The 24,952-nt window shown below is 43.1% G+C and overlaps 1 protein-coding gene across 4 annotated transcripts; it reads right to left on the minus strand.

The window, feature by feature from the left end:
• Positions 1 to 1,811: 1,811 nt before the first annotated feature.
• Positions 1,812 to 24,895, minus strand: Extl2 (exostosin like glycosyltransferase 2). Of its 4 annotated transcripts, none has more exons than XM_052179391.1 (6): positions 24,500 to 24,895; positions 23,818 to 23,964; positions 21,525 to 21,599; positions 7,441 to 7,868; positions 6,346 to 6,416; positions 1,812 to 3,135 (listed from the first exon to the last, which is right to left on the minus strand). In XM_052179391.1, exons 3-6 carry the CDS (start codon positions 21,527 to 21,529, stop codon positions 2,650 to 2,652), a joined length of 990 nt encoding a protein of 329 aa, XP_052035351.1. In that variant the 5' UTR covers positions 21,530 to 21,599; positions 23,818 to 23,964; positions 24,500 to 24,895; the 3' UTR covers positions 1,812 to 2,649. The 4 variants fall into 4 exon arrangements, with proteins under 4 accessions (XP_052035351.1, XP_052035350.1, XP_052035353.1 ...); XM_052179394.1 differs by lacking the exon at positions 23,818 to 23,964 and adding an exon at positions 5,162 to 5,337 and having other exon boundaries at positions 3,047 to 3,135; XM_052179390.1 differs by lacking the exon at positions 23,818 to 23,964.
• Positions 24,896 to 24,952: the final 57 nt, after the last annotated feature.

Raw genomic sequence — 24,952 nt, forward strand, 5'->3', positions numbered from 1 at the left:
CACACACACACACACACACAGAGAGAGAGAGAGAGAGAGAGAGAGAGAGACAGAGACAGAGACAGAGACACAGAGAGGAAGAGACAGAGAGATACAGGGTCTTACTCTGTAGCAGGGCTGATCTTCACAGGACTTCTCCTTCCTCAGCAATCTGAGTGCTGGGATTATAGAGGTGATCCTTGATTTCTTTACACAGCTGTAAATATGCCCAAACTGATAGAATAAATATTTACTGTTACTTTAATGTGAAGAGCCAGATGTGATGTCTCATGTCTGTCTCATCTCAGCATTGTGGGAGACTAGGGCAGGAGGGGCCTTGAGTTTGAGGCCAGCCTACATTAAAGGATATGTCTCCAAAACAAACAAAGCAAAGGAGCAAAGTATATAAAGAATGGAAACAAGGAACAATCCTCTGGTACTACTGTGCATAGAAAGGGCTCTCAGAATCTCATTTGGTGGATGTTGGGGTTCCTAGCATTAGAGCACCATAACAGTTTTAATGCTTTGAACATCTGAAACAGGGAAGCCACTGTACCCTAATCAGGCACACAATCTCTCTTATTCTTTAAAACCAATTCTTAATATAACCATGAATATTAACCTGTTCTCAGTTTTCCAATGTTTAGGTTATATAGGCATTACTTAAGAAAAATGAAGAAAAAAAAATCACATTTTTTTTTTTTTGTACAAGGAAACAGGGGCTCTTTAAATATGATGTCTGGCAAGGATTTCAGCCTAGAGTCTAACAGTGAAGCCTATAGGCTTCTCTCCTGAGCTACACTACTTCACAGTGTGGTTTTGAGCCTGCATGAGTGATCAGGTGGATCATGTGGGGCACGAATAAGAGTTTTTCATGGAAAGATGGTCTTAGGAGTTCTAGCCACAGTGTCGAAATCTTTCTTGAATAGAGCTAAATGTATTTTTGTTGACTACTTATAATATGTGAGAACACAGTATAATTTACATGCTTATTTTAAAATTTTAAATCCACCAAGGGACTATTTCCTCAATAGGAAACTTATTCCTGGTGAGCACATCAAGTTTTCAGCTTCATTGTGCGTGGGACTGCAGAGTACAGAGAAACATGGGACACACACATCACCAAAGCCGTCTGCTGAGCACACAGTGGACAGTTGACATTTATTCATTTGACAGTGGACGGCCAAGAGGCAAAAATGTATTACCAAATTTGGAGAAAGCAGATAACTGACATGACTTTTAATGGGATCAAATGAAATATATTTCTGACTGCATCAAGACACACACACACACACACACACACACACATATACACTCCACTGTTAGACAAACAGACACTGTACTGATGGGGGAAAGATTTTGAAGTGGAATTTCGGCTGTCAGTACGCTCCTGTCTTCACAACTTTGAGAATGTTTAGGCCTTATGTGAAAAGAAGAAAAAAGTGACCTGTGGAGGCCTGATAGAGCATTCCAGTATTCCTTTTCGGTAGTGGTGAACAAGGTCAAACTAAAGGACACAGGCAGGACGCCGGCACTGGCTCCCATAGCGAGGAGCGGAGAATTGAACAGTGATCTGTGAGGGGCATCCCACTGCCTTCTCACACGATGGCTCAGTCCTTTTTATTTTTAACAACTATGTAACTGAAATTTCATGAGTAAGAGTGCCTTGGGACTTAAAAAAAAAATCCTAACAAAATCCTGGGTTCTGGATGGAAACGCTTCTGTGTAATACAGTTATTAAATACTCACAAGATAGCCTATGCGTTAATAGAGATCTTTGATACTAAAGTTTTTAATTTCTGCTAGCTTCTACTTAACCATTCTTTCAGAAGTTATTTTATACATATTTATTCAACACATTCTGTGAAATATAACAACTAATGTAGATTCTCAAGGTCACACACACAGGTGACAGATTACAGGAACACATTGACTCCTTGTTGCATATAGGTTGCATATAAGAAATATGGCTGGCACATTTTAGTGATCCATGCAGAGTAGGCTCACAAACAAACAAAACAAAAACCAAAAAAAAAAAAAAATCCCAATTAAACAATAGTCAGCCATGAAAACTTAGACTCCCAGTCACATCAGGCATAACAGCAAAAATCACCAGCGCTGATAGTCAAAACCATGCTGGGCTCAGTCAGTTCTGCTTGGAAGGGCCAAAAAGACACCGACAGGAAAAGAGATTTTCCTGGTTCTCAACACTGAGTTCAGACTAAACTCTCCTCACATGGCTTTTCCCTATTCCGCAGGCATTTCAGGCTTCAAATAAACACAACCAACCTTCACTGAACAGCTGAAAGTTGTCTCTTTTGAGTCTCTGGAAGCAGCTTACTGTAGGTCCTTAAGGCAAATGCCAGGGCTCAAACAAACTGGAGAGCAGTCTCGAGATGTAAACAATAATATTTCCATCCAGGAGTTACAACCTTGGACAAAAGCTCCTCACAAGAAATTCTATCTGGGTAAGGCCAGCTTCTTGGCTTTTGAAGTCCATGTATTTTATATTCTAGAAGTACTGCATATGCTTTTTTTTTTTCTATTATAGAGACTTGTGAACTAGATCAAAGTTCAGGGTGTTGCTTGAAACAAAAACAAATCCACATAGCATGGAGAAGCCGCTGAAAACCCAGCGGTGTTTTGGGTTTGTCTCTGTTTGGTTCCAGTTCACAGTTTACTTTTATGGTTGGCATACGGAAAACCAAACTGGGAGATCATAATGTTGGAGTACTTTAAGGGCATGCCGTCATAGATGTTAACGAGCTTGTTTATACAGTAGGATCTCTGCAGAAAATGCTCTGCCCGATGCCACATTCCAGAATACCCGTTGGTTTCTTTCTCCAGATTGACCATATTTATAGGCTTCACGAATATCCCTGAAGACTTGCCGGTGTGCTTGGTGACAAGGAAATTCATAGCAATATCGTCACAGTTTTGAGTCTCGTCGATCAGCGCATGGACGGCTGCAGGCTGCTTCTGGAAGAGTTCCAGGTATTTGCTGTTGAAGAAGGAGGCTCCGATGAGCACCATGGAGTACTGGTCGCCATTCCCCAGCCCAGGTGTCTGCAGCTCAAAGCCTCCGTAACTGTAGATTCCGGAGGAAGTAGAGACGTGTTTTCTAGGTACAAATCCTACAATCTGATCAGGAAATTGCTGAAAAGAGGAGGAAAAGGAACAGTTAAGTGTGGTGTTTCTTTAGAGCAGACATGGACAAAGACGCTTATGTATTACGGAGGATATAGCTGGTCTGTCAACTTTCCCTTATTCCTTACTTCTGCATTTTCCTTATTTTTTTTACCCTAACTTCCTCTAACTCTAGACAATGTCCTAACTTTGTCTCTGGATAAGCTTACAGCTTAAATTCCATCACAAACCAACCAAAACCTCTCAGAAAAATTCTTACCTTACAAATGTTCTCTTAATTTAATTCTGGCATCCAATTCAAACAAATTTTAATCCCCTAGGAGACTAGGCCCTCAAAGTTTGCTCTAAGAAAAGTTGATTGTGCTGATGTGTGGTGGTGTGTACTTTTAATCTCAGCACTCGGTGGGCAGAGTCAGGCGGATCTGTGGTCTATAGAATGAGCTCCAGGACAGGCAGGACTACATAGAGAAACCCTGTCTCGAAAAACCAAGTCAAGCAAATGAACAAATCCCAGCCTCCCAGAAACAAAAAGCAAACAAAAAAGAAAATTTGCTCTCAAGAATATTATTATAGGAGATAAGAGTAAGTGATCAAATTTTTCTTTTTTGAGACAAGGTTTCTCTGGGTAGCTTTGGCTATCACTGAACTCTTTCTATAGACCAGGCTAGCCTGGAACTCACAGAGATCTGCTTGCCTCTGCTTCCCGAGTTCTGGGATCAAAGGCTTGTGCCACCACCGCCCAGCTATAGAACTGATTTTTATTACTGCTTTTCAATGTTGATTTTAATGTTCTTGAAAGTCAATATTGATTTTAAACAATGTTATATTTTATGCTTCTCAGATTTTGATAATTCCTTTTGGGGGTTGGCCTGGTGCTGCTATGTATTCCAATGCTAAATACTGGCCCCAAGATCTGACTGCCCTCATACAAGCAAATTCCCACATATACCAGCCTTTGTTGTATAAACTTGGCTCCCAGATTTAAAGCAACTGGTTAAATAAAAATGGCTGCAGCCAATTACTGCGGGGAATAGAGGTGGGTGGAGTTGCAGTTACCAGGCTGGGGTCACAGGTGTGGACTACAAGGAGGTGGGGAAAAGGGAGGGAGAGATGGAGGGAGAAAGAGAAGGAGGGCAAAGGAGGAGGAGGAGGAAGCTGGTGAAGGAGAAAAAAGATGGAGAGAGGAGAAAGCTGCCACTAGGCCGGATGGATCCTGGGCACATGGCCAGGAGCAGCGGACCCTGAGGACAGGCTGACAGAGCAGAGACAGCAGAGACGGGGGAGACTCAACCAGCAAGTACGTGGGGGGAACTAACAGCTGGGGAACTAAGCAGTGCAGCATACAGAAAACTAGATTAGGGGTAATTTGTCTAGTAACTGAGGTAAACCTGATTTTAAAAATCCACGGGACTCTGCCTCAATTATTAGGGGGCTGGCTAGGTCATATTAATAACTAGTGGTTTATTAAAATCCATTTATAAGTTCTTTTTCAAAAATATGAATTTAAATAAGTAAATACAACACAAATTACATATTTACATATACATACAGGATACGGGATATGGCAAGATCTCTGAAGAAAGAATAGATACTCGGAAAGACAATTCTATGAAGGAGGGACTTAGCAAAGGTAAAACAAACCAAAGAATGGTAAACAAAAGAAAACATCACACTTACAGGATTACTCTTAAGTTTAAGAGCTTAATTCATTGCTGTGAATAATGTGAACTTCGCCCAGTTTAGTTTCAGTGCATGTGTGTGTGTGTGTGTGTGCACACGCACATGTGCGTGTGCACACACACACACACACACATACACACACAATCTAGTTTGAATTAAATTTCATTTCAAAGAGCACAGAGTGTAAGGAAGGTATGCACACATGTGAGCGGGGCAGTCCCATGCCCGAGGTCATAGGCTGGAAAAGCAGTTGCGTAAGGCAGACGGAAGCCCTGAGGATTGTGATAACTGTTGTTGGAGGCAGAGAGGATGCTCAGGTGATGGTGGGGGATAAAGGCAAAAGAAGTACCATTACCCACTCCAGATACTGAAGAATCTCTCAGGCTAGAGAAAGGCACCAAGCGGGATGGGGTAGTTAACAGTGAGCGTCCTCTCCAGAGTACTTGCATACACACCAAATGATGAAGACATGCAGGCACTGACCAGGCTCACCCACAGTAACATACTCCTCGTCAACGGACTGGAATCGCTCTTGATAATTTATGAATAAGACAGAGTACCATTTATATTTCTTTATACTTCTATTCAAGTTGCTCTAACCAATCACATTCTTTGTATTTTACCTGATCCTATCTTTATATTTACGACTGGCTGATTTATTTTTTTTAACCCTTAGTTGGAAGTCTCATAGATGAAATATTATTAGAACTTTTTGACTAAGATTTCGTTTGGGGGCAGGAAAAAGAAACTGTTAGCATTGAAAAAAGTACAATTCGTTGATCAATATGCTAGGCATGGAATTAAAAACAGCAGCTTTTTGAAGGCTGGTACTGGCAGAGTGATGTCACCACCTGCCCTTCGAATCCCATGGTGTTAGGTGTTAGGTGGCCTTAGAGAGGGCATACTGCAAATAAGATCAACTAGGATAGCTCAGCATTTAATCAGAAGATCTGCACACAGTTATGGGTTTAGGTAACCTGTAACATAGCTTGTAAGCTCAACTATTATTAGTATATGTTCAGTGGGAGAGCTAGCAAGCAATTTATGCTGGCTCATACCAGCTGGCATTTGGGGATAACCAAGCCAAAACAAACACTTGCTGCCACAACGATACGCATGGAATTATGACCTCAGAATTTCTCAACATGGGCTCAACTAGTGTGCGACTTTGCTGAGGCGATACATGCTTTCTTATATAACAAGTTTCTTACATTGTTAGTACACAAATATATTTGCCAGTTGAGACACAGATGGTCTGTGGGAAACTTTTCTGCATTGTAATCTTGGCTGCACCAGATCGTTTCATTGTTCTTGGGAAGCTAATTCCAACTTTTCTTCCTATTTCAAGATGTTAGAGCCAATTTTCATGTTGTCTTAAGTAAGCTTCGAAAATCTCAGCTACGGTTTTAGGTACTGTCTGTACTGTTTTTGTTGTTGTTGTTGTTTTTTTACCTCTATTAAAAACCTGTGCTGCCATGGTTAGGTATCACATAGATAAAACTTTACCTATGGTGTCCTAAAAAAATATAGCAATATTACCTGCCATATTGAGAAAGCGAAAGCAAGGTCCTGGGCACTGATGAGGGTGTCATCATCTACCATTAACACCGCTGTGATGGGAAGAGAAAAAAAAAGTCATTGAACTGCATGGGAATATATGCAAAACTCAAGAAGATACTGTTGTGTCTATACAGACCATCCAGAATGACTATTTTCTAACCCAACTACTATATCAAAAAAAATGTATTTTTAAAGAGATTTGTCTCCTGGGGGGGGTGAATTCTGCCATTGGGAAATATAATTGTATACCATCATGCAATTAGAACCCATCCACCCAGAAACTAAAGAACACTTAAACAAAACCAAGGCACTTTTAAGAAAAATCACACCCTGGAGGAAAGGTTATACATGGGAAGAAAAGAATGTCACACATGGGTTATACATGGGAAGAAAAGAATGTCACACATGCATAAACGTAAGTGTCATTGTGCTGGCTTTATGTCAACTTGAGTTTAGAGGAGGGAGCCTCAACTGAGAAAATGCCTCTATAAGCCAGGGTGGAAGCAGGCCCGTAGGGCATTGTCTTAACTAGTGATTGACAGGGGAGGAGGGCCCAGCTCTTTGTGGGTGGGGCTCCTCCCTGGGCTGGTAGGCCTGAGTTCTATAAAAGAAACAAGCTGAGCAAGCCAGTAAACAACACCCCTCCACAGACTCTGCTTCAGCTCTTGCCTCCAGACTCCTATGCTGACTTCTTCAATGATGAATAGCGATGTGGAAATGCAAGTCAAATAAACCCTTTCCTCCCCACGTTACATTTGGTCCTGGTGTTTCATCACAGCAATAGTCCTGACTAGGACTGTCATCTCAGAGTGCGTAACATACACTCTGCATGTACTGCGCCACATTGCATACCTTTAAAAACATTTAAACATGATCCTCTTTGTTATCATCATAAGATGGCTGTGCGGTCCTCCCTGCCCCTCCTCCCAACGAAAGCTGCTTGTTGGAAATCTGGAAATTGCTTTTTAAGGGTTTCAAAGTGCTTTTTTTCACAGTGACGTCCCAGAAAGCCGGAAGTCCACCCACACACCCACAGGAGCCCTGTCAGCCCTTTCAGATCCAGCTTTGACTCACCGTTGGTCTCCACTTCAGGGAAGACCTGGAGTCGGTTTCTCATTTTGTTTGCTGTTTGTGGTTTGAAGACGACAGGGATCGGGTGAGGCCCTAGAGAATTCCACAACTCCTCTGGTCCCTTCTCTCCCACGTTGTTCCACACCACGATCACTTTGTGCAGATTCGGTACTGCCTGATAATGATTCAAGAGTCTTAGTAAGAGGTCTGTTCTGTTGTACGTCTGCATGATGAGAGTGAAGGAATCCAGGGCCGACTTGCTCGGGGATTTGATTTCCCTGCGCAGAGTGAGCATCTTGTCTTCTTTGACGTTCGGGAGTAAGTTGGTCAAAGCCCCTGCTACCAGCAGCAGCACAAGGATGACCACCAGGGAGAACCGCAGCACTCGAATCCCCATGACTCTTCCCGGAAGTTTGCAGATGTGGCAACCCCTGGAGCAGAGACAGCAATAATGTACAGTCACTATGTTTCAATGAAGTCACTGACCACTCTTGTCAGGGATTTACATTCGTTTGTAAAGTGATTTGGCCTGACAAATCTAAAAAAGAAAAATGTGGTCTTACATTCTTTTAAAAAAATATATGTTTATCAATTCTTTGAGAATGTCATACACTATATTTTGATCATATGCATTTCCCATTCCTCCTGAAGCTCCTCCCACATCCCACACCACTTCAGGTCCTCTTTTTGTTTTTTAAGAAGGACGCACTGTTGGGGTAGCGTCTCTGTACACCGTGTGAAGGCTGTCTTTGTATCATTCCATTGCTGATCGCTATACACGCGGAGAGCTGAGTCCGGGAGGATTTTGGTACTGTGCTCTGAGGGATCATCACCGCCTCAGTGTTTGTGAACATTCACCTTCCTCACATGCTGACTGGCTTAATAAAGAGCTCATGAGCAGCAACAGCTAGCCAGGAAAGAGAAGGTGGGACTTCTGGGCTGAGAGGGTCTCATGGAGAAGAACCAGGCTCGAGGACATTTGCCAGCGGGACACTGAGGTGGTCAGAGGTACCAAAATTGAGAGTTAAAGAAATGGCGGCCTAGCGGGCCGTGAGCTAGGATAACAAGATTAAGTCAGTCCAGCTAGCTGAGAGATAGACTAAGCCCTAAGCAATAATAAAAATAACTAAGTCTCTGTGTCACTATTTACACCACTGGCGGGTCCAAAAAGTTCCACTATAACCCACAGAGTCCCATTTGTGCTGACCAGATGTGCCTAAGTTTGGCTCTACCCCTGGAGTATAGTCCACCTCCAAGGGTCATAACCTTCAAAAGAAAAAGAAAAACCATGTCACTCTCACCCTGAAGCATCAACTACCCTTAGCTCTCAGGGCTGGGAGCTCATGGGCCCCTCCCACTCATCTATAAGAATGTTGTCTAGCTTGCTATCATGCAGGCAGTAACCATAGGTGCTCTCTTCCTCTTCCTCCCCTCCCTCGTCCCTCTCTTTCTCCTCCCCACTTTGTCTTCCTCCATCTTCCTCTCATTTGATAGTTTAGATAACTCGTGGGGAGTCGATACCTTTTTTCGGACTCTTAAACAATTTGAATAACAGCACTAGGTTTTATATCCAGAAAGTCCAGGCCTATATGCCAGGCGGCTCAAGACTATAGGCTGTGCTGCTCTGCCAGGATTCACATGCGTGTTGAAGAAGGGGATCATGGTGCTTGAATGAAAATAGCCCCTGTAGTCCCTATATTTGCATCCTTAGCTCCTGGTTGATGAACTGTTTGGAAAGATTAGGAGCTGTGTGGCCTTGCGGGAGGAGTGAGTCAATGGGAGTGGGCACTGAAGTTTCAATGCTCCCCCCCCCAGCTTCCTCCTCTCTCCCCCCACTCCATTCCTCCTCTCATCCCCATCTCTGTCTCTGTCTGCCTGCTATTTACAGACATCAGAATGTAAAGCTCTCAGCTGCTTCTCCAGCACCACCTCTGCCCACCTGCAGCCGTGCTCCCCACACCATGATGAGAACGGACGAACCCCCTGAAATGGTAGGCAAGGTCCCAATAAATGTTTTCTTGAGAGGTACCTTGGCCATGATGTCTCTACAGCAATGGAACAATAACTAAGACAGGGGGGCTCTTGTATTTCCACAGGACCAGGTCTCACAGCATAGATCACAAGATATGGTGATTGCACATTGTAATCCCAGCATTCAAGAGGCTGAGGCAGGAGGATGACAAGTTCTAGGACATCCTGGGCTACATAATACACACTAAGCCTACCTCTAACAAAACAGACCAGTCTTCTCCGAGCTAACCATGGAATAGTAGCAGTGAACACAACAGAAAAGGATAGCTTTGATCCTCACTAGTTAGAAGGGTCTAACTAATCAACCTCTCCAAAGTACAGGCTAAATCTTACTGGTTAGTTTTGCAGAGTTAGAAATGATATTCTGGCTCCACACATGGTCATTTCCTGGACTGCTACCTCCTGCTCTAACACTGATGGTTTTTAATTAACCCTGCTCCTGATTCCAGATGATTTATTACCCCACAACCTTCCACTAAGCTTTTCAGGCGCGTACTTACGTTGTTATTTTGCTGTCTAGAATCCATTTTGTCACTAGGTGAATCCAGTTTGTAGCCATCTTACAATATAACCTCCATGACTGTCTTTGAGTAGGAAACAGGGCTTCCCTGCATAGTTTCCCAGCACACCATAGAGAGATTAAACCAGGAGAATCACCAGGCTTTGCTCTCAGACCCTTGCTCTTGGCAGGAGTCTTTAATATTATGTCAGGATAAACCAGGTACCGTCTAGACAAAAATGTCTGCCTTTCTTCCTCATTTTGGGACCAGTCCCTTACACACTAGGGCCTAGTCTATAAGTACAAAACCCAGACTGGGGAAAATAGATTCTCTGAGGAAATTTATTAATGAAGAGACTAGATTTAAAAAGAATACCTAGGAATTTCTGGTCAACATAAAAATACCTTCAAGTCAACAGAACAGATCTCTCAGGATGAGAAGGAATATGGAGGTCTGGGAGAGACAGCTCTTTGGATAAAGCATTAGCCATGCAAGCTTGAGGATCCCAGTTTGCTCCTTAGCACTCATGTGAGAAGCTGGGTGTGACGACGAGCACTTGTAATCCCAGCTCTGCACAGACAGAGGCAGGCAGGTTCTTGGTGTTCACTGGCCAGCAGAGCTTAGTGGGTGAGCACCATGTCCCAGGGAGAGAGAGATTATTTGCCTCAAATAATCAAGGTGGCCAGAGCTTAAGGAACACTATACCACAAGCTGACCTCTATGCTCCCATGTGTGTGTGACCATGTGTGTGTGACCATGTGTGTATGTGTGCACACACACACCCCTACATAGAAAAAGAGAATATGAGATTGTTATTACTAGTGTATTTGTTTTGAGTCAGGGTCTTGGGCTATAGCCCAGGCTGGCCTTAGGTTATATATATAACAAAGACTAAACTAACCTCAAACTTGAGGCACCTTGTCTCCTGGGTGCTGGTACTATAACTATTATTCCTAATGCCTTTGATCCATTTTTTAACCTCAATCTCTTTTCAGTGACAGAGCAGACAGATTATTTATTGCTCAATACTGATAAAGAGTGAAGAAGCTCTTAGAACCTCTAACTGAAAATCAAGCCATGGTCATGGCATGATCACATTTGGTCACAGTCCAAATCAAGGACACTACTCTCTTTAACGCAGAACTGCCTTTATGTACTGGGCGCTGTTCTTTTTCACCTTTGTAGAAAGGCACAGTGGTGTTCATAAACAGACCAAATCTAAGGTCGTCATTCACTTCTGTGGCTGAACTCAGGCAACTGCAGCTAGGCCATTGTCCCACAAGCAACCCCTTAGGCTAGTCTAAGCAATCTTTCAGTCTGCAAAGAGGACACCTTATAGCAAGGTTGGGTTAAAATAACCACCGTACACCTAAGACCTCACTTCATGTTGTAAAATATGTTTTAGTTTTTCATTAATGAATATATTCATTTACGTTACATCCCGATCACAGCCGGTGCCTCCCCCACCCCACATCCCATCCTCCCCTCCCCTTTTCCTCTGAGAGGGGAGGCCCACCCTACAATCCACCCTGGCACATAAAGTCACTGTAGCACTAGTAGCATTCTCTTCCACTAAGGCCAGACAAGGCAGCCCAGAAGGGAAACAGGATACACAGGCAGGCAAGGGAATCAGGAACAGCCCCCACTCCAGTTGTTGGGGTTCGGCATGAGTATCAAGTTGCACATCTGTTACATATGTGTGGGAGCTGAGATCCAGCCTGTATATGGCTTTTGGTTGGTGGTTCAGCCTTTGTGAGCCACCAAAGGTTCAGGTTATTTGACTCTGTTGGTCTTTTTGTGGAGTCCCTATCCCTTTTTGGTCCCTCAATCCTTCCCCCAACTCTTTCACATGATACCTTGAGCAATGGTAGAAAGATTTCTCTAATTCAAGGGCAGAGAGAAAACACAGAATGCTTTCATACCTTCCCTTTACGTTTCAGAGAATGGGTGGTTCAGGAAATGCATTCCCTGATGGGACAGTGTGATGGGTCACAGGCAACTTAATTTATGTTTATTCTTTGAGACAGGGTCTCTATGTAGCCCAGGCTGACCTTGAATGCACAGTCCTCCTGCCTCAGTCTCCTGGACTCTCTGACTACAGAAATGCACTCTCATGCCTGGCCTTGGGAAGAGCTTATTCACAAGGACAAGCTACAAAAGCTCTCGTGTTTCCAGTCCAGACTTGAAAAACAGTATGATTTTGTCAGAAAGACTTTTGCAGAATCTTCAAGGATATTTGATCTTAAACTATGTTCTGCAGTTTGTTCTGTCAAGAAAAGCAATTTTGTGTCTTCTCCTCTATCTCGGGCTCACTCTAAGGTACAAATAAATTAGTAACATCAGCTTGGTAATCTAAAGCTTTAGAGCACAACATTTTCATTCCATGCACTTTCTTACACAGCACATGCTGCTAAGATAACCAACCAAAAGATGCAGGAATTACTAATCAAGATTCCAAAGGCTTGAAAAATCCTTTTAGCAATGGATTTAAAAGCAGGTCTCAAAAAACACATGTCCAGTTCTGCATGGTCATTTATAAACACATTCAGGGTAAAATGAGGTTTTTGCCAACTGCATTAAAGGACTTTAGGTAGCTGAATCGAAATGGCATATTCTAAAACGTAGAAGTGTTTCTATCCACTCACTCCCTGTCACTCTAGTCTGGGAAAAGTAATGGAGATTAATTACTATAGATCATTGTAAACTGTTGACAATGTCAAGCACACTCTGGCCTGTCAGCATCCCTTTCATTTATGCTCCTAAGCTGGAGTCTGTCCCCTGTGTCACCACAGTCTTCTCCTTCAAACACCTTCTAATCCCCTACTTTACCTATAACGGAAAGGTTTCTGGAGATCTGAATAATTTATGTCTTTTGAGATAGATCATAAATATTTTATTTGGCGTTTATTAAATAATGTACCTCAATTAAATTATGCAAATTTTAAAATTTGCATGGTAGAGCAAAAGAGAAAGAACTTTTCCAAACTTCAGCACAAGGGGCATACTACTTTGAGATTAGCTGAAGTCAAGCACTCTTTGATGCACTCTGGAGAACAGCGCACGCTTTCTTCTTTTTGTGTTTTTTGTTTTCCTAAGAAAAACCCTGTCACCTAATCCAGAGCTTGTGCTCTCAATGGGACAGAAACAAACACATCAGTGAGATGTGAAGACTGAGGACTAAAGCTGGCCACCTTACTCTTGCTTTCAATCCCATTTTTCTCCTTTTTTTTTTCATTTAAAAAATAAATATATATATGTCTGTGTATATTTATTGATGCTCTGTCTTGTTGGGAAACCCTGCTATTTACGATCAAAGTCTACCATGTCTGGACAGCTCTTCTGAGCTAGTTGGAAAATGGAGGAATTCTTGATCCAGCTGGGCTTCCTCTTCTCTCCCTTATCTGGGGAGTCCCAATCCCCACACTTTACCTGAGGAATGTCACACAATCTTCTTCCTGGAAGCCTCTCTATGCAAATGAGGTATCCCCAGAACCTTAAACCTCAGCCAATGAAACTTCACTCTAAGAAGAAGCCCTTCCTACTGTCTGAGATTTATATAGTCCCTGTTCCCCCAATAAAGTATATGTGAGTAATCAGTTTCATTGGATACCATCGGAGAGAGCTGCTAAAAAGCTCATCTAAAAGAACTGTAGCACCAAAAATCTGTAACACTGATACCTTGGAAGACCTCCTCCCTCCAGCATTCACCGGCAGACCAGAATTCTCCTGACCCACCCGGTCCAGACTTCCTTCATCCTCCCCCTTCCCCTGGTGTGCATTGGGGTCCAGACACCCCAGGGGAAGACTTGGACCTTGGAACTCGGTTCTGCTCCATCCTTCTCTGCTTGATGTGTAGCAGGGCCTGGACACCACAAGAAGGAAAACACGGAATGCATCCTTTTGGCTATTTTGATAAACTGTTATCCTACACCAGAGGTTTTCTAACCAGGGATTACTGTACCATCCAGACAATAGCTGGCCAAGTTTGGAGATGTTTTTGGGTTGTAATGGAGGTAGAGATACTGTTTACTATCGAGAGGGTAGATGTCAGGGATACCGCTAAATATATCACAATGAGCAGGATGGCACCCACAGCAGTGTATAATCTGGCCTGTTATGCCCAACGTGCCAAGGTGGAGAACCTTGAGTGTTCCTTTTAGTTGCCTAATAAGATCTACTTGAGCACGTTAAGAGGGTCTACCAGTAAGCCCAGGGCTCTTTGTTATTGCAAACACGGGATAAAGCTGTCAAACATGCCCCAATATTTACTTGCCTCAGTGCATAGATTCAGGTTCTGGGGGAGACACTTGCCTAATGTCATGCAGCCACGTTAGGATAAACAGCAGGAACAACAGAGCCAAGGCAAGCGTCTCTGGACAGCATACCTGTCTACTACAGCATGGCTGTCACTAAAATACCTGCCAAGAAATGTAAAAATTAACTCTTTGTGTACCAAAACATTTTTATATCTTCAGTGGGATGTTACATTTCCTATGATACACCCACCTGAAAAACATGAACAGTGTGTTCTTGTAATATCCTCACAGTTTTGGAAAATGATATTTTATTTCAGTTTTGTTTTGTTCTTTTTGTTGTTATTGGTTTGCTTTTGGTTTTTTTAAAGATGGGGTCTTGATGTGCAGCCCAGGTTGGTCCCAAATTCTAATTTGTGCTCCCTCAACATTCTAAATGCTGAAATGCAGAGAACTGCCAATGATTTATTTTTGAAACACTTTAAGTGTCCCAAGGGAACTCAGAACAGCCCCTCCAATTTCCATTAATTTCTTCTTTTCTCAGCCCCAGAAAACCACAAATTTACTTTCTGTCTCAATGAATTTGCCTATTTTAGTCATTTCTATGAATGGAACTATACATTATATGGCTTTTTAAAAAGATTTATTTATTTTATGTATATGAGTGTACACTGTTGTTCTCTGCAGGCATCAGATCCCATTACAGATGGTTGTGAGCCACCATGTGGTTGCTGGGAATTGAACTCAGGACCTCTGGAAGATCAGTTGGTGCTCTTAACTGCTGAGCCACCTCTCCAGCCCTATATGGCCTTTTTTATCCTTTTGCCTAGCAAAAATATTTTATAATTTCATACACAGATATAGGCGTCCCTTTGCTTGGCATGTTTATGTATGTAATGTGTGTGAACTCCAGAGGCTGACTGGGCGTCTTCCTCAATTAATTTCCACTTCACTAACTGAGGCAGGTTCTCTTACTGACCCAGGAACTTGCAGATTTGGCTAATCTAGCTAGCCAGCTTGCCCTGGGGACTCTGTGTCAACCTCTGGAGGGAACACACGGATTGGGGGGCATACCACACCTGCCTGACATTTATACAAGCCCCAGAGACCCTCACAGTTGCACTTCAAGCACTAAATAGTGAAGTCTTCCTGGTACCGCCCCCCACCCCCCCACCCAGGCTCCATTCTATCCCCACTGCTAGATAACATCCTATTATACAAACATTTCACATTTTGCTTTCCTGTTCATTGATGGCTGGGCATTTTGTTGTTTCCACATTTGGGTTATTATTAGTATTGCTGCCATGAGTTATGGTGTGCGGAATCTTTAAACTTCTGAGTGAAGTGGTTTCTGGGTTATTGGGATTTTTTTTTTTTTTACAAAATGAGGACATAAGGTAAAGTAAGAAAGAACACAATACATGAGTTACAAATACGTGGATATAGTTAGATGGAAAGGGAGATCTGAATTTTCTAAGACACTCATTTATCAATGGTCGCCAGTAGCAGTGCTGCTGTATTCTTTTCTCGGGGCTAGTTTCTTCAGAGAGGAAGAACAATAATTATGCAGAGAGAGGCTATAAACAAATATGCCAGAGTGGAGCAGGAACAAAAAAAATGTCCTCTGGCTCATCAGGTAGAAGCACAGTGAGCATCTTGGCACCCGGCACGGAGGATCTGCCGCGTTCATCTTGTGCCACAGATGGTAGAAAACTGATAACAGTTCTGCCATTTCGCTGCGAGATCTGCCCGATACAGCACAGACTGTTTCTCTTTGGGCTCCTTCTCCAGGATATGTACTTGCATAAAAACTGATGATTACAGACTACAGATGCTCAACAAACGGCCTTCGACAGCCAGGCCTTTTTTCCCCCCACCATCCCAACGCAGAGGTCGACTCAAAATGTGGGTCTTCCGCCTACAGACGTGCAAGATGAGAGCTGGGAGAGACAGCCACCCATTGCCTAGCAGCTACTAGCCAGGTATATTGCACACAAATAGCACCGTTCAAACTGAGGCAAAGGGGCAAGCCGGTTTCTGTATTTACCTACAGAGAGCTTTCCTTCCGCCCAGGTGAAAAAAAATGTCTACTCGATTCTTGCAACTCTCCCTCACTGCTTCCTGGAACTCCAGTCATGGACACAGACACCATTTGCAATTTTACAACTGTACCCCATCACTGTTTCCAGAGTGGATATGTCTTTTATTACATATATGTGTGAGGAGTGTCCCTTGACATGCATGGATGGGGAGTTAAGAGATGAGAGGACAACTTGTGGGAGTCATTTCTCTGCTTCCACCTGTGAGTCCTGGGGACTGAGCTCAGGTGGACAGGCTTAGCAGCAGCTGCTTTTACTTGCTGAGCCATCTCTTTGTCCCACTGTGTGGCAACATTTTGAGGAAATCGGAGGCAGTCTTAAGGAAGCACAATAGCATCTGGCTCATTGTCTGAGCTGGTACAGTTACTCCGAATAGTTGAATGGACTGAGGGAATCTATGTTGAAATTGCCCTGACTTGGGCTGGAGAGGTTGTTCAGGGGTTAAGAGCACTGAGTACTTTTCTGGAGGCCCTGAGTTCAATTCCTAGCAACCACTTGGTGGATCACAACCATCTGTAATGTGATCTGATGCCCTCTTCTGGCATGCAGCTGTACATGCAGATAAGTACTCATTAAATCAATCAGTCTTCAATTGCTCTAGTTTTTGCAACAGATGCCTAAAAAGTTAACAGAATAAATTCAAATGTAACTTAGGTCCAATCAAGAGGGCACTCAAGAAATGTTTCCTTATATAACAGACTTGGACCGGCACCCTTAGGTGATGAGACAAAAGAGTCATAAATGGGATCTTGGGCCCAAGCCACACAGGCCTCCTTTCTACTTTCAACACCAGGATTGGGACTTGCCTGGTTAGAGAATACAGATGCTCAGGAAAGGGCTCTCATCTGCCAGGAGATAAAATCATCTCAAAGTGGAAGGAAGAGCTCAATTTAGAACCTGGGCTTTGCGGCCGCACAAGATGCAGCCAAGGTGCTGGAGTAGTAGTTAAGTCTCTGGCTAGTTTCTTGTTCATTGCAACCCCATTGTTCTGGGGTGATTCTAAATTGAAATACTTTTTACTATCTCATTTTCTACAGAAACTCTTGGTGAACAAACTTATTAGCCCTGGGGAGGGGTGGGGGTGGAAATCACCATCTCTTAGACATCGTCATCCTTTCCCCAGAGGTTTAGGAGGTAATGATACCCAGGAAGTGTCTGACTGACTCAGGCTGGCGGCAGACCAAATTTGAGCAGACAAAATTCTTATTTACGTGACTGTTACAGCTTGGTCCTGAGATGCCTTTCATAGGTTCATGTGACTGAATACTGAGTCTAGAGGTAGCGGCACTCTTTAGGGAGATTGTGGAGCCTTTAGGAAGTGGGGTCTAGCTAGAGGAAGTGGGATCGATCACTCAAGGGTAGGCCTTATGGGTTATCGATGCTCCTGGGTCCAGTAGACCTCTGTCTCCTTGCTGACCCCACGCTCGTAATGAGCAGCATGGTCCAACCACCATGAAACTACCCTCTGCCTCGCCCTCCCTCTTATGATAGCTGTAGCCTCCCAAACAGCCAGAAGAAATCCTTCTCCCATCAAGACTGTCTCTATGAGCTAGAAAGTAATGAATACATTGACAGATTAAAATTTAGTTTGGGCTCGTAAAAGTAATAAACTATAGACTTTACTGCCCTGTAATGAACTTTTGTATTAAAATTTTAAGCAAAATAAACTAGAATTTACTGCAATCTGAAGTTTTTTCTGGGTGTTTTAAGGTAGTTTAGGAAGTCTATATTTTTAAAGATTTATTTACTTTTATGCATGTGAGTGTTTGCCTGCAAGGTGTGTGTATGTACAGCATGCATGCCTGACGACGTCCATGGAGGCCAGAAGCGCATCAGATCTCTTGCCAGACGATTGTGGGCTGTCTTGTGGGTGCTGGGAATTGAACCTTTGTAAGAGCAACCAGTGCTCTTAAGCACCGTGCCGTGCCGTCTCTCCGACCCCAGGATATTTTGAGGATTTTGCCCATATTCGGGAATTCCTTCTTGCCAGTGTTACTTTAGAAATGTCACACAGCTCTTTTTATGCTCTGCCACTCTGCCCTCTCACTTTATCCCAAAGAAGCTTCACTTCTGTTACTTGCTTTGCAAGCCCAAACATACCAAAAATATTTTGCTATTTTGCATTCATAATAAACTACAAAATGCACGCACATGTACACACAAAGATACAAATTAAAGAGGTCATGTAGTGTCACAGATGCGCCTTGAGATCTTTCCATGCTTATGAACAGCCAATCATAGAGTTAATAAATGTTGATCCACTAAGTCATGGACTCTTGGGGCTAAAGTGAGCCAATTTTTCACCTAACAGTTTACCCCCCCACACACACACATACACACACGATCATTGATAACCATCTAAACCCTATCCTTTAGAAGGCCTAATTCTACCTTAGTTACTTTTTTTTTTTTTAAGAAATTGGTTATTTTATTTATTTACATTTCAAATGTCATCTCCCTTCCCAGTTTCCCTTCCACAACCCCCTCTCTGTTTTTAGTACATTTTTGAAACCATAGTTCTGTAACAGAAACAATAAAACATTTTTTCTAATGTCTATGTATACAGCATCCTCTTTGACTGGGTTAAGTGTTCCTGTACCAGGTCATTCTTCAGCACAAGCTGAGAGAAAATCATTTCTGCACCTATTACACTACATCTGAGCCCTCTGCTGTGGGCAGCCAGGTTGAGTGCGCCATTTTGTTATGGATAAATCCAGTTTGTGGGAACAACACTGGCAGCTTTCAAAGCAGGGCATCAGTCATGAGACACCTGTGTCTCCATTTCCCTTCCTGCTCTCCACGGCCTGGTTGCACCAAAAGCTGCTCATCAGTCTTGGGTTTTCTGTTCTTCCTTCTCCTCTTTCCTGCTTAGAACATCATATCTTAACACAGTTCCCAGGAGCCAACAGCAATAGCTAGAATTTATTATCAGTGATTTACGGAGAAATAAAACATAAATGTGTATAAATTGTTTTTAATGCACAACCTGCCTCCTCCAATCTAGACATTTATCATTGAGGCCCACGAGGAGGTCCCCTTGATTTTCAAAATGCACAGGTGTGAACTGAACTATTTTAGCTAAAGAGTATTCCTAGCTTTGTTTCTTTCTTTTGGACTTGTCAGTTAGTTCCAGATGATTAAGATGATAATGATGTGTTGGGAGATGACCAAATCAATGCAAGCATACTAGAAGAGGCTCAAAGAGCAGCCTTATTCCTAAGACGACTCATTCAAGGCATCAATGGAGACTAAGCACAAAGCTAGAAATAGAAAAGCATTTTTAGCCCAGCAGAGTCTAATGCGAAATTAGTTTGAGAACTGGGTCACAAAGAAGTCAAGTCCATCTGCAAATCTTTCATTTTTGACATTTCAGGACACTGGTGCTTTTCATTAGAACCTCTACCTGTTTTCATAGGAAGATTGGGAAAAAAGACAGCAAGAGTCTTAGGCAACAAAGGCCTGCCCTGCCCTAAAAAGCTTCCCCTCCTAGCTGAAAGTAGTTTCCAGTAGCTTCCAAAGTCACTGAAGAGAAGCAGATTAATGCACGTGAATATGGCTTCTAAATATTTTCAGATCCTAAGCCTAAGATGGAATTATTCCCATTCGTGTGATCTTTTTCCCTTTTGTGGGGAAAGGTTGCACAATCCAAGGTGCTCTATCCTGTCAACAAATATGTATAGGCTCTTACCACATGACCAGCACTGTGAGGAGGGAAAGAGAGGCAGACACAGCTCCTGCCCTCGCTTAGCTTAGGGATAGCAACACAAGTTGTCCGAGTTTTTGTCTCTTCACGTTACACAATGGTTCCAACCGATAGCACTTCTAATTTTTGAAGAGGAAAAAAAATAAAATAGGCACATTTCATTTTGTAGATGTGATAGCTGGGATAGAACATGAAAAGTATTTCCTGAAGCACAGACAGAATAGTGGGCTAGAATCAAAACCCAGACTCACCGGAAACCACTGTGTATTCTCTCCATGTTTATTCTAGTCAACAACAAGAGTGGTCCATATAGAGAGGTAATGGAGGCGGCAGCGTATGCTCAGTGACAGGGTGCATCCTTAGTGTGTATGTGAAGCTACAGGCTCATCCTCAGATAAACTGATAAAAACAGATACTACATTTAATCTTAGTCAAAAGGCCAACACATAATGGCTCAATCTTAGAAAGGCTTCCATCCATTGAGAGAGAGAGAGAGAGAGAGAGAGAGAGGAGAGAAGAAGAAGGAGGAGGAGGAAGAGGGAGGGAGGGAGGGAGGGAGGGAGGGAGGGAGGGAGGAACTAGAAGTATTGTTTGATCCTAACATCTGGACTATGATTTTAGTGGATCCACCTTAAAAAAGACATTATGGTACTTTCTAATAGGTCCTGGTCCCAACCAGAATTTTTATTTGCATTTTTGGAGACAGGGTCTCATTATACAGCCAAGACTGGCATAAAATCACAGTCCTCATGGCCTAGCCTCCCTAGGGCTGGAACTGCTTCCATGCCTGCCAGAACCTTTAGTTTCAGGAAAACAAACCAACCAATGTAGAAAATCTGAACTACGTCAGGTATGTTGGCACATGCTGTTGACACATGCCTTTGATCCAAAGACTCAAAGTCAGAACCAGAAGCAGGCAGATCTCTGTGAGTTAAGAGGCCTACTTGGTATGCATACAGAGTGGCTAGTCAGGGCTAGAGAGTGAGACCCACTGTTAACAATAGCAATGACAACACCCAATCAAAAAAACAACCTCAGACTAAAATAATGGTATTTCACCAATGTCATAAAATTATATTTACAATAGCAAAACAAAACAAAACAAACAAAACCAGTCACCCAAGTGACCATGGATGAATAAATAATCATCCATTTGGGAAGTGCAGCATACCCATACAATAGGCTTTTAATTCAGTCTCAAAAGAGAAGTTAAACTATGTGAAACAAACGCTCACACAAAAGGGACAATTACTGTATGTTCTCACGTACATGAGGTATCTAGTGCAGCCCAACTCACAGAAACATGATGTACACTCATGGCTGCCGAGGGCTGGGGGCAGGTAGAGGAGGATGGCTTTACCTGGAGATCAGTTATCCAACAACATAAAAATACTTGAGACTACAGAACTGCAAGAATGATTAAGATGGCACATTATGTTATATGTATTTTACTGGGTTTTTTTAGTTGTTGTTTTTTAAAGAGACAGAACCTGTTACTTACCTCATCGTATTATTAATTTTTTACAACAGCATTCCTCACGCCTTCAGAGCTTCACAGGAACAGGCTCTCTTGGTACTATTAAAAGATAGCAAAGAATTTTCTGTGATGCTTTCAGTGACTCTTAAATGAAAAAAAAATGCTATTCTAGGTTCTAAAAGTGACATTTGGGGACTAAGCAGATAGTGTTTTCTTGTTGGCTGATGCTAACACTGCAGTCCTTTTGTCTTTAGATGTCTCTGGAGGGTCCAGAAACAGAGTAAACAGAGACTGCCCCAACTGATGCACTTGAAACCAGTGCACACGAAGCTCAAAGTGAAACCAAGGACTAGGAATATAATTTGCACCACTAGTTAATTCCTAGACTCACATGCATCTTTACTCTAACCCTCTAGTACAGCTCCTTTTTAAAACAACACTTCACAGGACATTAATCTGATGTATCTAATAAACCGTGGGTCTAAAATAGGGTTGCAGATAAATGCCACAGGGATTACTGAGGTTGACAGATGGCTCCCTTCTCATTCTTGTTGTCTGTTACCGGAAAGGACCCAGGACAGGAGGAATTTCCGTCCTTTCATCTTCTCTGCTTTCATATTTAATCTTCAACCACTCATCTAACCACCCCATACAGTGTGCACGATTCATCCAAAGTGGCTAACTGAATATACACATGAGTATTTAAAAAAGAAATGCATTTTATTAATTTAAGAACCTTTATAACTGTATCTATTTTATAGTCTTCCCTAGCCATTTAATCTTTGAAATGCACGACGGACCTATGACCTCCCAAGTACCTCAGCTGACTGCAGACTTGCTTAAACACTGACCACTAAAACAGAATGGAGGAATCAAAATCATTGTTCTCCCAACTCATTTTTTAATGATAAGAATTACTGTGGGAGTAGAATGAATCGGTGAGCGTATAGAGAAAGGCTCACTGAGCAATAGCTGTCTCTGTTCACTGTTTCAAATTCATCTCTGGTGCACAACTTAAAGACCACAATTCTAAAATGCTGACGGGTTTGCCTTTCTCCCCACCTCCCTCTCTTTGCATTAACTTGTCCTCTCCACAAAACTCTTCTAGGAGAAGAACTCCGACTTATCTTGCTTTATAGTCTCGACACCCAACACAGAGCCTGACACACACTAGATAATCACCAAATGATAACTGAATCCAATTTTGACATGTGAGACATATGTTAACATGTGAAGCATATGTTAACCTATATGTAGGTTAACATGTACAGGCAAGATATTATTTAAAGATTACAAGGAGAAGTGAGGCACAGTGGAAACAACTACCCCTAGAACCTTTCCTGGTTTAAAGCATGAGCTTCTGTGCTTTATATTGCAAATGAAAATGCCTTTAACTCTGAATTGGCCATCATGCTGTCCAGGGATAAGGATTAAAAAATAGCACTGCCACATTGCCACAGTTAGAAGGGAGAAGATCTTCAAGAGCAGATCTACCTTATATCGTAGGCCAGGGGGTGGGGGGTGGGGGAGCAGGGGGTAGGGAGGGTAGGGGGTGGGGGTGGGAGGGCAGGGGGTAGCGGGTGGGGAGGGGGGAGTGTTGAAAGAGATAAATCTATGAAACTGATAAAGCTGAAATAAAATTTCTTTAATGTCTTTCAAAACTATTCAGTAACAGGTAATGTGGGTTTCTCCCTATACCAGCTAAGCAACTTCAGATTTACAACAGTGCAAGATGGAATACAGAATTTATTTTCAAAGGCAGAATAAAAAACACATAGGCTCAAATTGCAGCTGACCTTGATGAGAAGGCTGGAAATCAGTTACTGAAACTTGATTATTTCTGTATACCATCCCTACTATCATACTTAAATAAAGCAGTATTGAAGGAAAAAAAAAGATCAATTGCAATAGCTATTTAGCCTTAAACGACCTAGTCAGCAACCAGTTAGGGCTTCTCCAGCAATGCAGTAGGGTAGAATTCAAAGACTGCTCTAAATAACAACAAAAAAGGATCCTTTAAAAAGTAAATGCTACTAATTGAGAATATTTGCTTAAATAAAAATAATGGCAAATAACCCAAGAAGGCAAAGACAAAAGAGACATGTTCATCTTAAAACTTATAAATTTAGAATCAAGCCGTTTGTTACCAGCAGCTTTTAAAGATGAACATTTCATAAGATTTCAAGATATATTTTTAAACATCAAATTACAGAATAAATTCTTCCTATCCACAAAGTTCCAGGAACGAGAGCAAAACAGGTATAGGTCCTAAATGGAGAAATAAAATCAAGGAACGAGAATTTTACAGTTGCCTCACCTCTAGTGCAGAAGATTGCAGTGGGGCCAGCGGGTTTATTTGCAGCTTGATGAGCATAAATCGAAAGGGGAAGTCTCCTTGGCTTGGCTCTTTTTCACCCCTTTCCTAAACCGGGCTCCCAACCCCTCTGCTGGTCCAATTGATAACCTAGGAAAAGCGCCGCCTGCAAAGTGAGTGCCTGAAGCAGGGGACAGTCCCTGAGTGGCTACCCCTCCCTCCCTTGCTTTAGGTGACGCTCCACTTCCTGTTAGGCAAAAAGGCATTCCCAAGAAGCTCGGTTTTGTAGTTTCCAAGCCACCTCCCCAAACCAGACCCTCTTGCCGGTTTCCCCTTCTAGGTAACAACTTTTAATCATTCACGTGACACCTCCCCCCCTCCCCGGCTGACCTTGTCTGAACAATCCCCTAGAAAGATGCTGGAGTGTGTCCCTCGACCCAGGCCCTTAAGGATCATCCCCAGCATCCCTTCACCCTGGTGTCCCACACAGCAGGCTTGTATCTGCACCTCCTATAATGGACCATAGTGACAGCTTCTGTCTCTCTCGGGTGACAAGGATGCTAACGGAACGTGTATGCTGTTGTCTTCAAGGCTGCAACCAATTGAGGCTGCAGGGGAGAAATAGCATGAAGCGGACCTCAAGGCCATAGTCTTTACCCTCTTCCTAAAGGACGTTTTTAAATACCTTTATGTGTTTCTTTTGCAAGGCACTCAACGATCGCGTCCCGCGTGACGGTTTCCGCGGGTGGGGTGGGCTCCCTTAGCGTTGACCTCGCGAAGCCATCCTCGCACATCCCGCGCAGTGGCGGCGCAGCACGTGGCCGCCTGGGCTTTTTCAGTGACGCCGCCTAAAGCACAGCGGGGATTTGAGGTCCTTAGGGGGTTAATGCTGAAGGGGCAGGAGCCTGCTGCACTGCATCCGGGGACGTTGGTGGTGGACGATCCGGGAGGGTGACAGCGGGCCCTGAACCAGACAGCCACGTCTGCAAAGCGCAAACAGGGATATCTTTCGTGAGTTCAGGAGACAGGAACCCCAGCTCAGCTAGAGATAGATCGCCAAGCTTTCAGCCCGGACTTTCCGCAGCCCCCAAGCCCCGCCTCTCCCGTAAGCCCCTCCCCTGCTGGAGCCCCCGCCCCC

The sequence above is a fragment of the Apodemus sylvaticus genome, chromosome 4 (genome assembly GCF_947179515.1).
Source record: "Apodemus sylvaticus chromosome 4, mApoSyl1.1, whole genome shotgun sequence".
Classification (NCBI taxonomy): domain Eukaryota; kingdom Metazoa; phylum Chordata; class Mammalia; order Rodentia; family Muridae; genus Apodemus; species Apodemus sylvaticus.

Bases quoted from the DNA above. Each gene is read 5' to 3' on its own strand.
- Extl2 (XM_052179390.1), bottom strand. The intron at 6,417-7,440 runs GTGAGTCAAAGC...TTCCCATCACAG, and splicing joins CCCTGAAGTGGAGACCAACG to CGGTGTTAATGGTAGATGAT. The intron at 3,136-6,345 runs GTAATATTGCTA...TCCTCTTTTCAG, and splicing joins TCGCTTTCTCAATATGGCAG to CAATTTCCTGATCAGATTGT.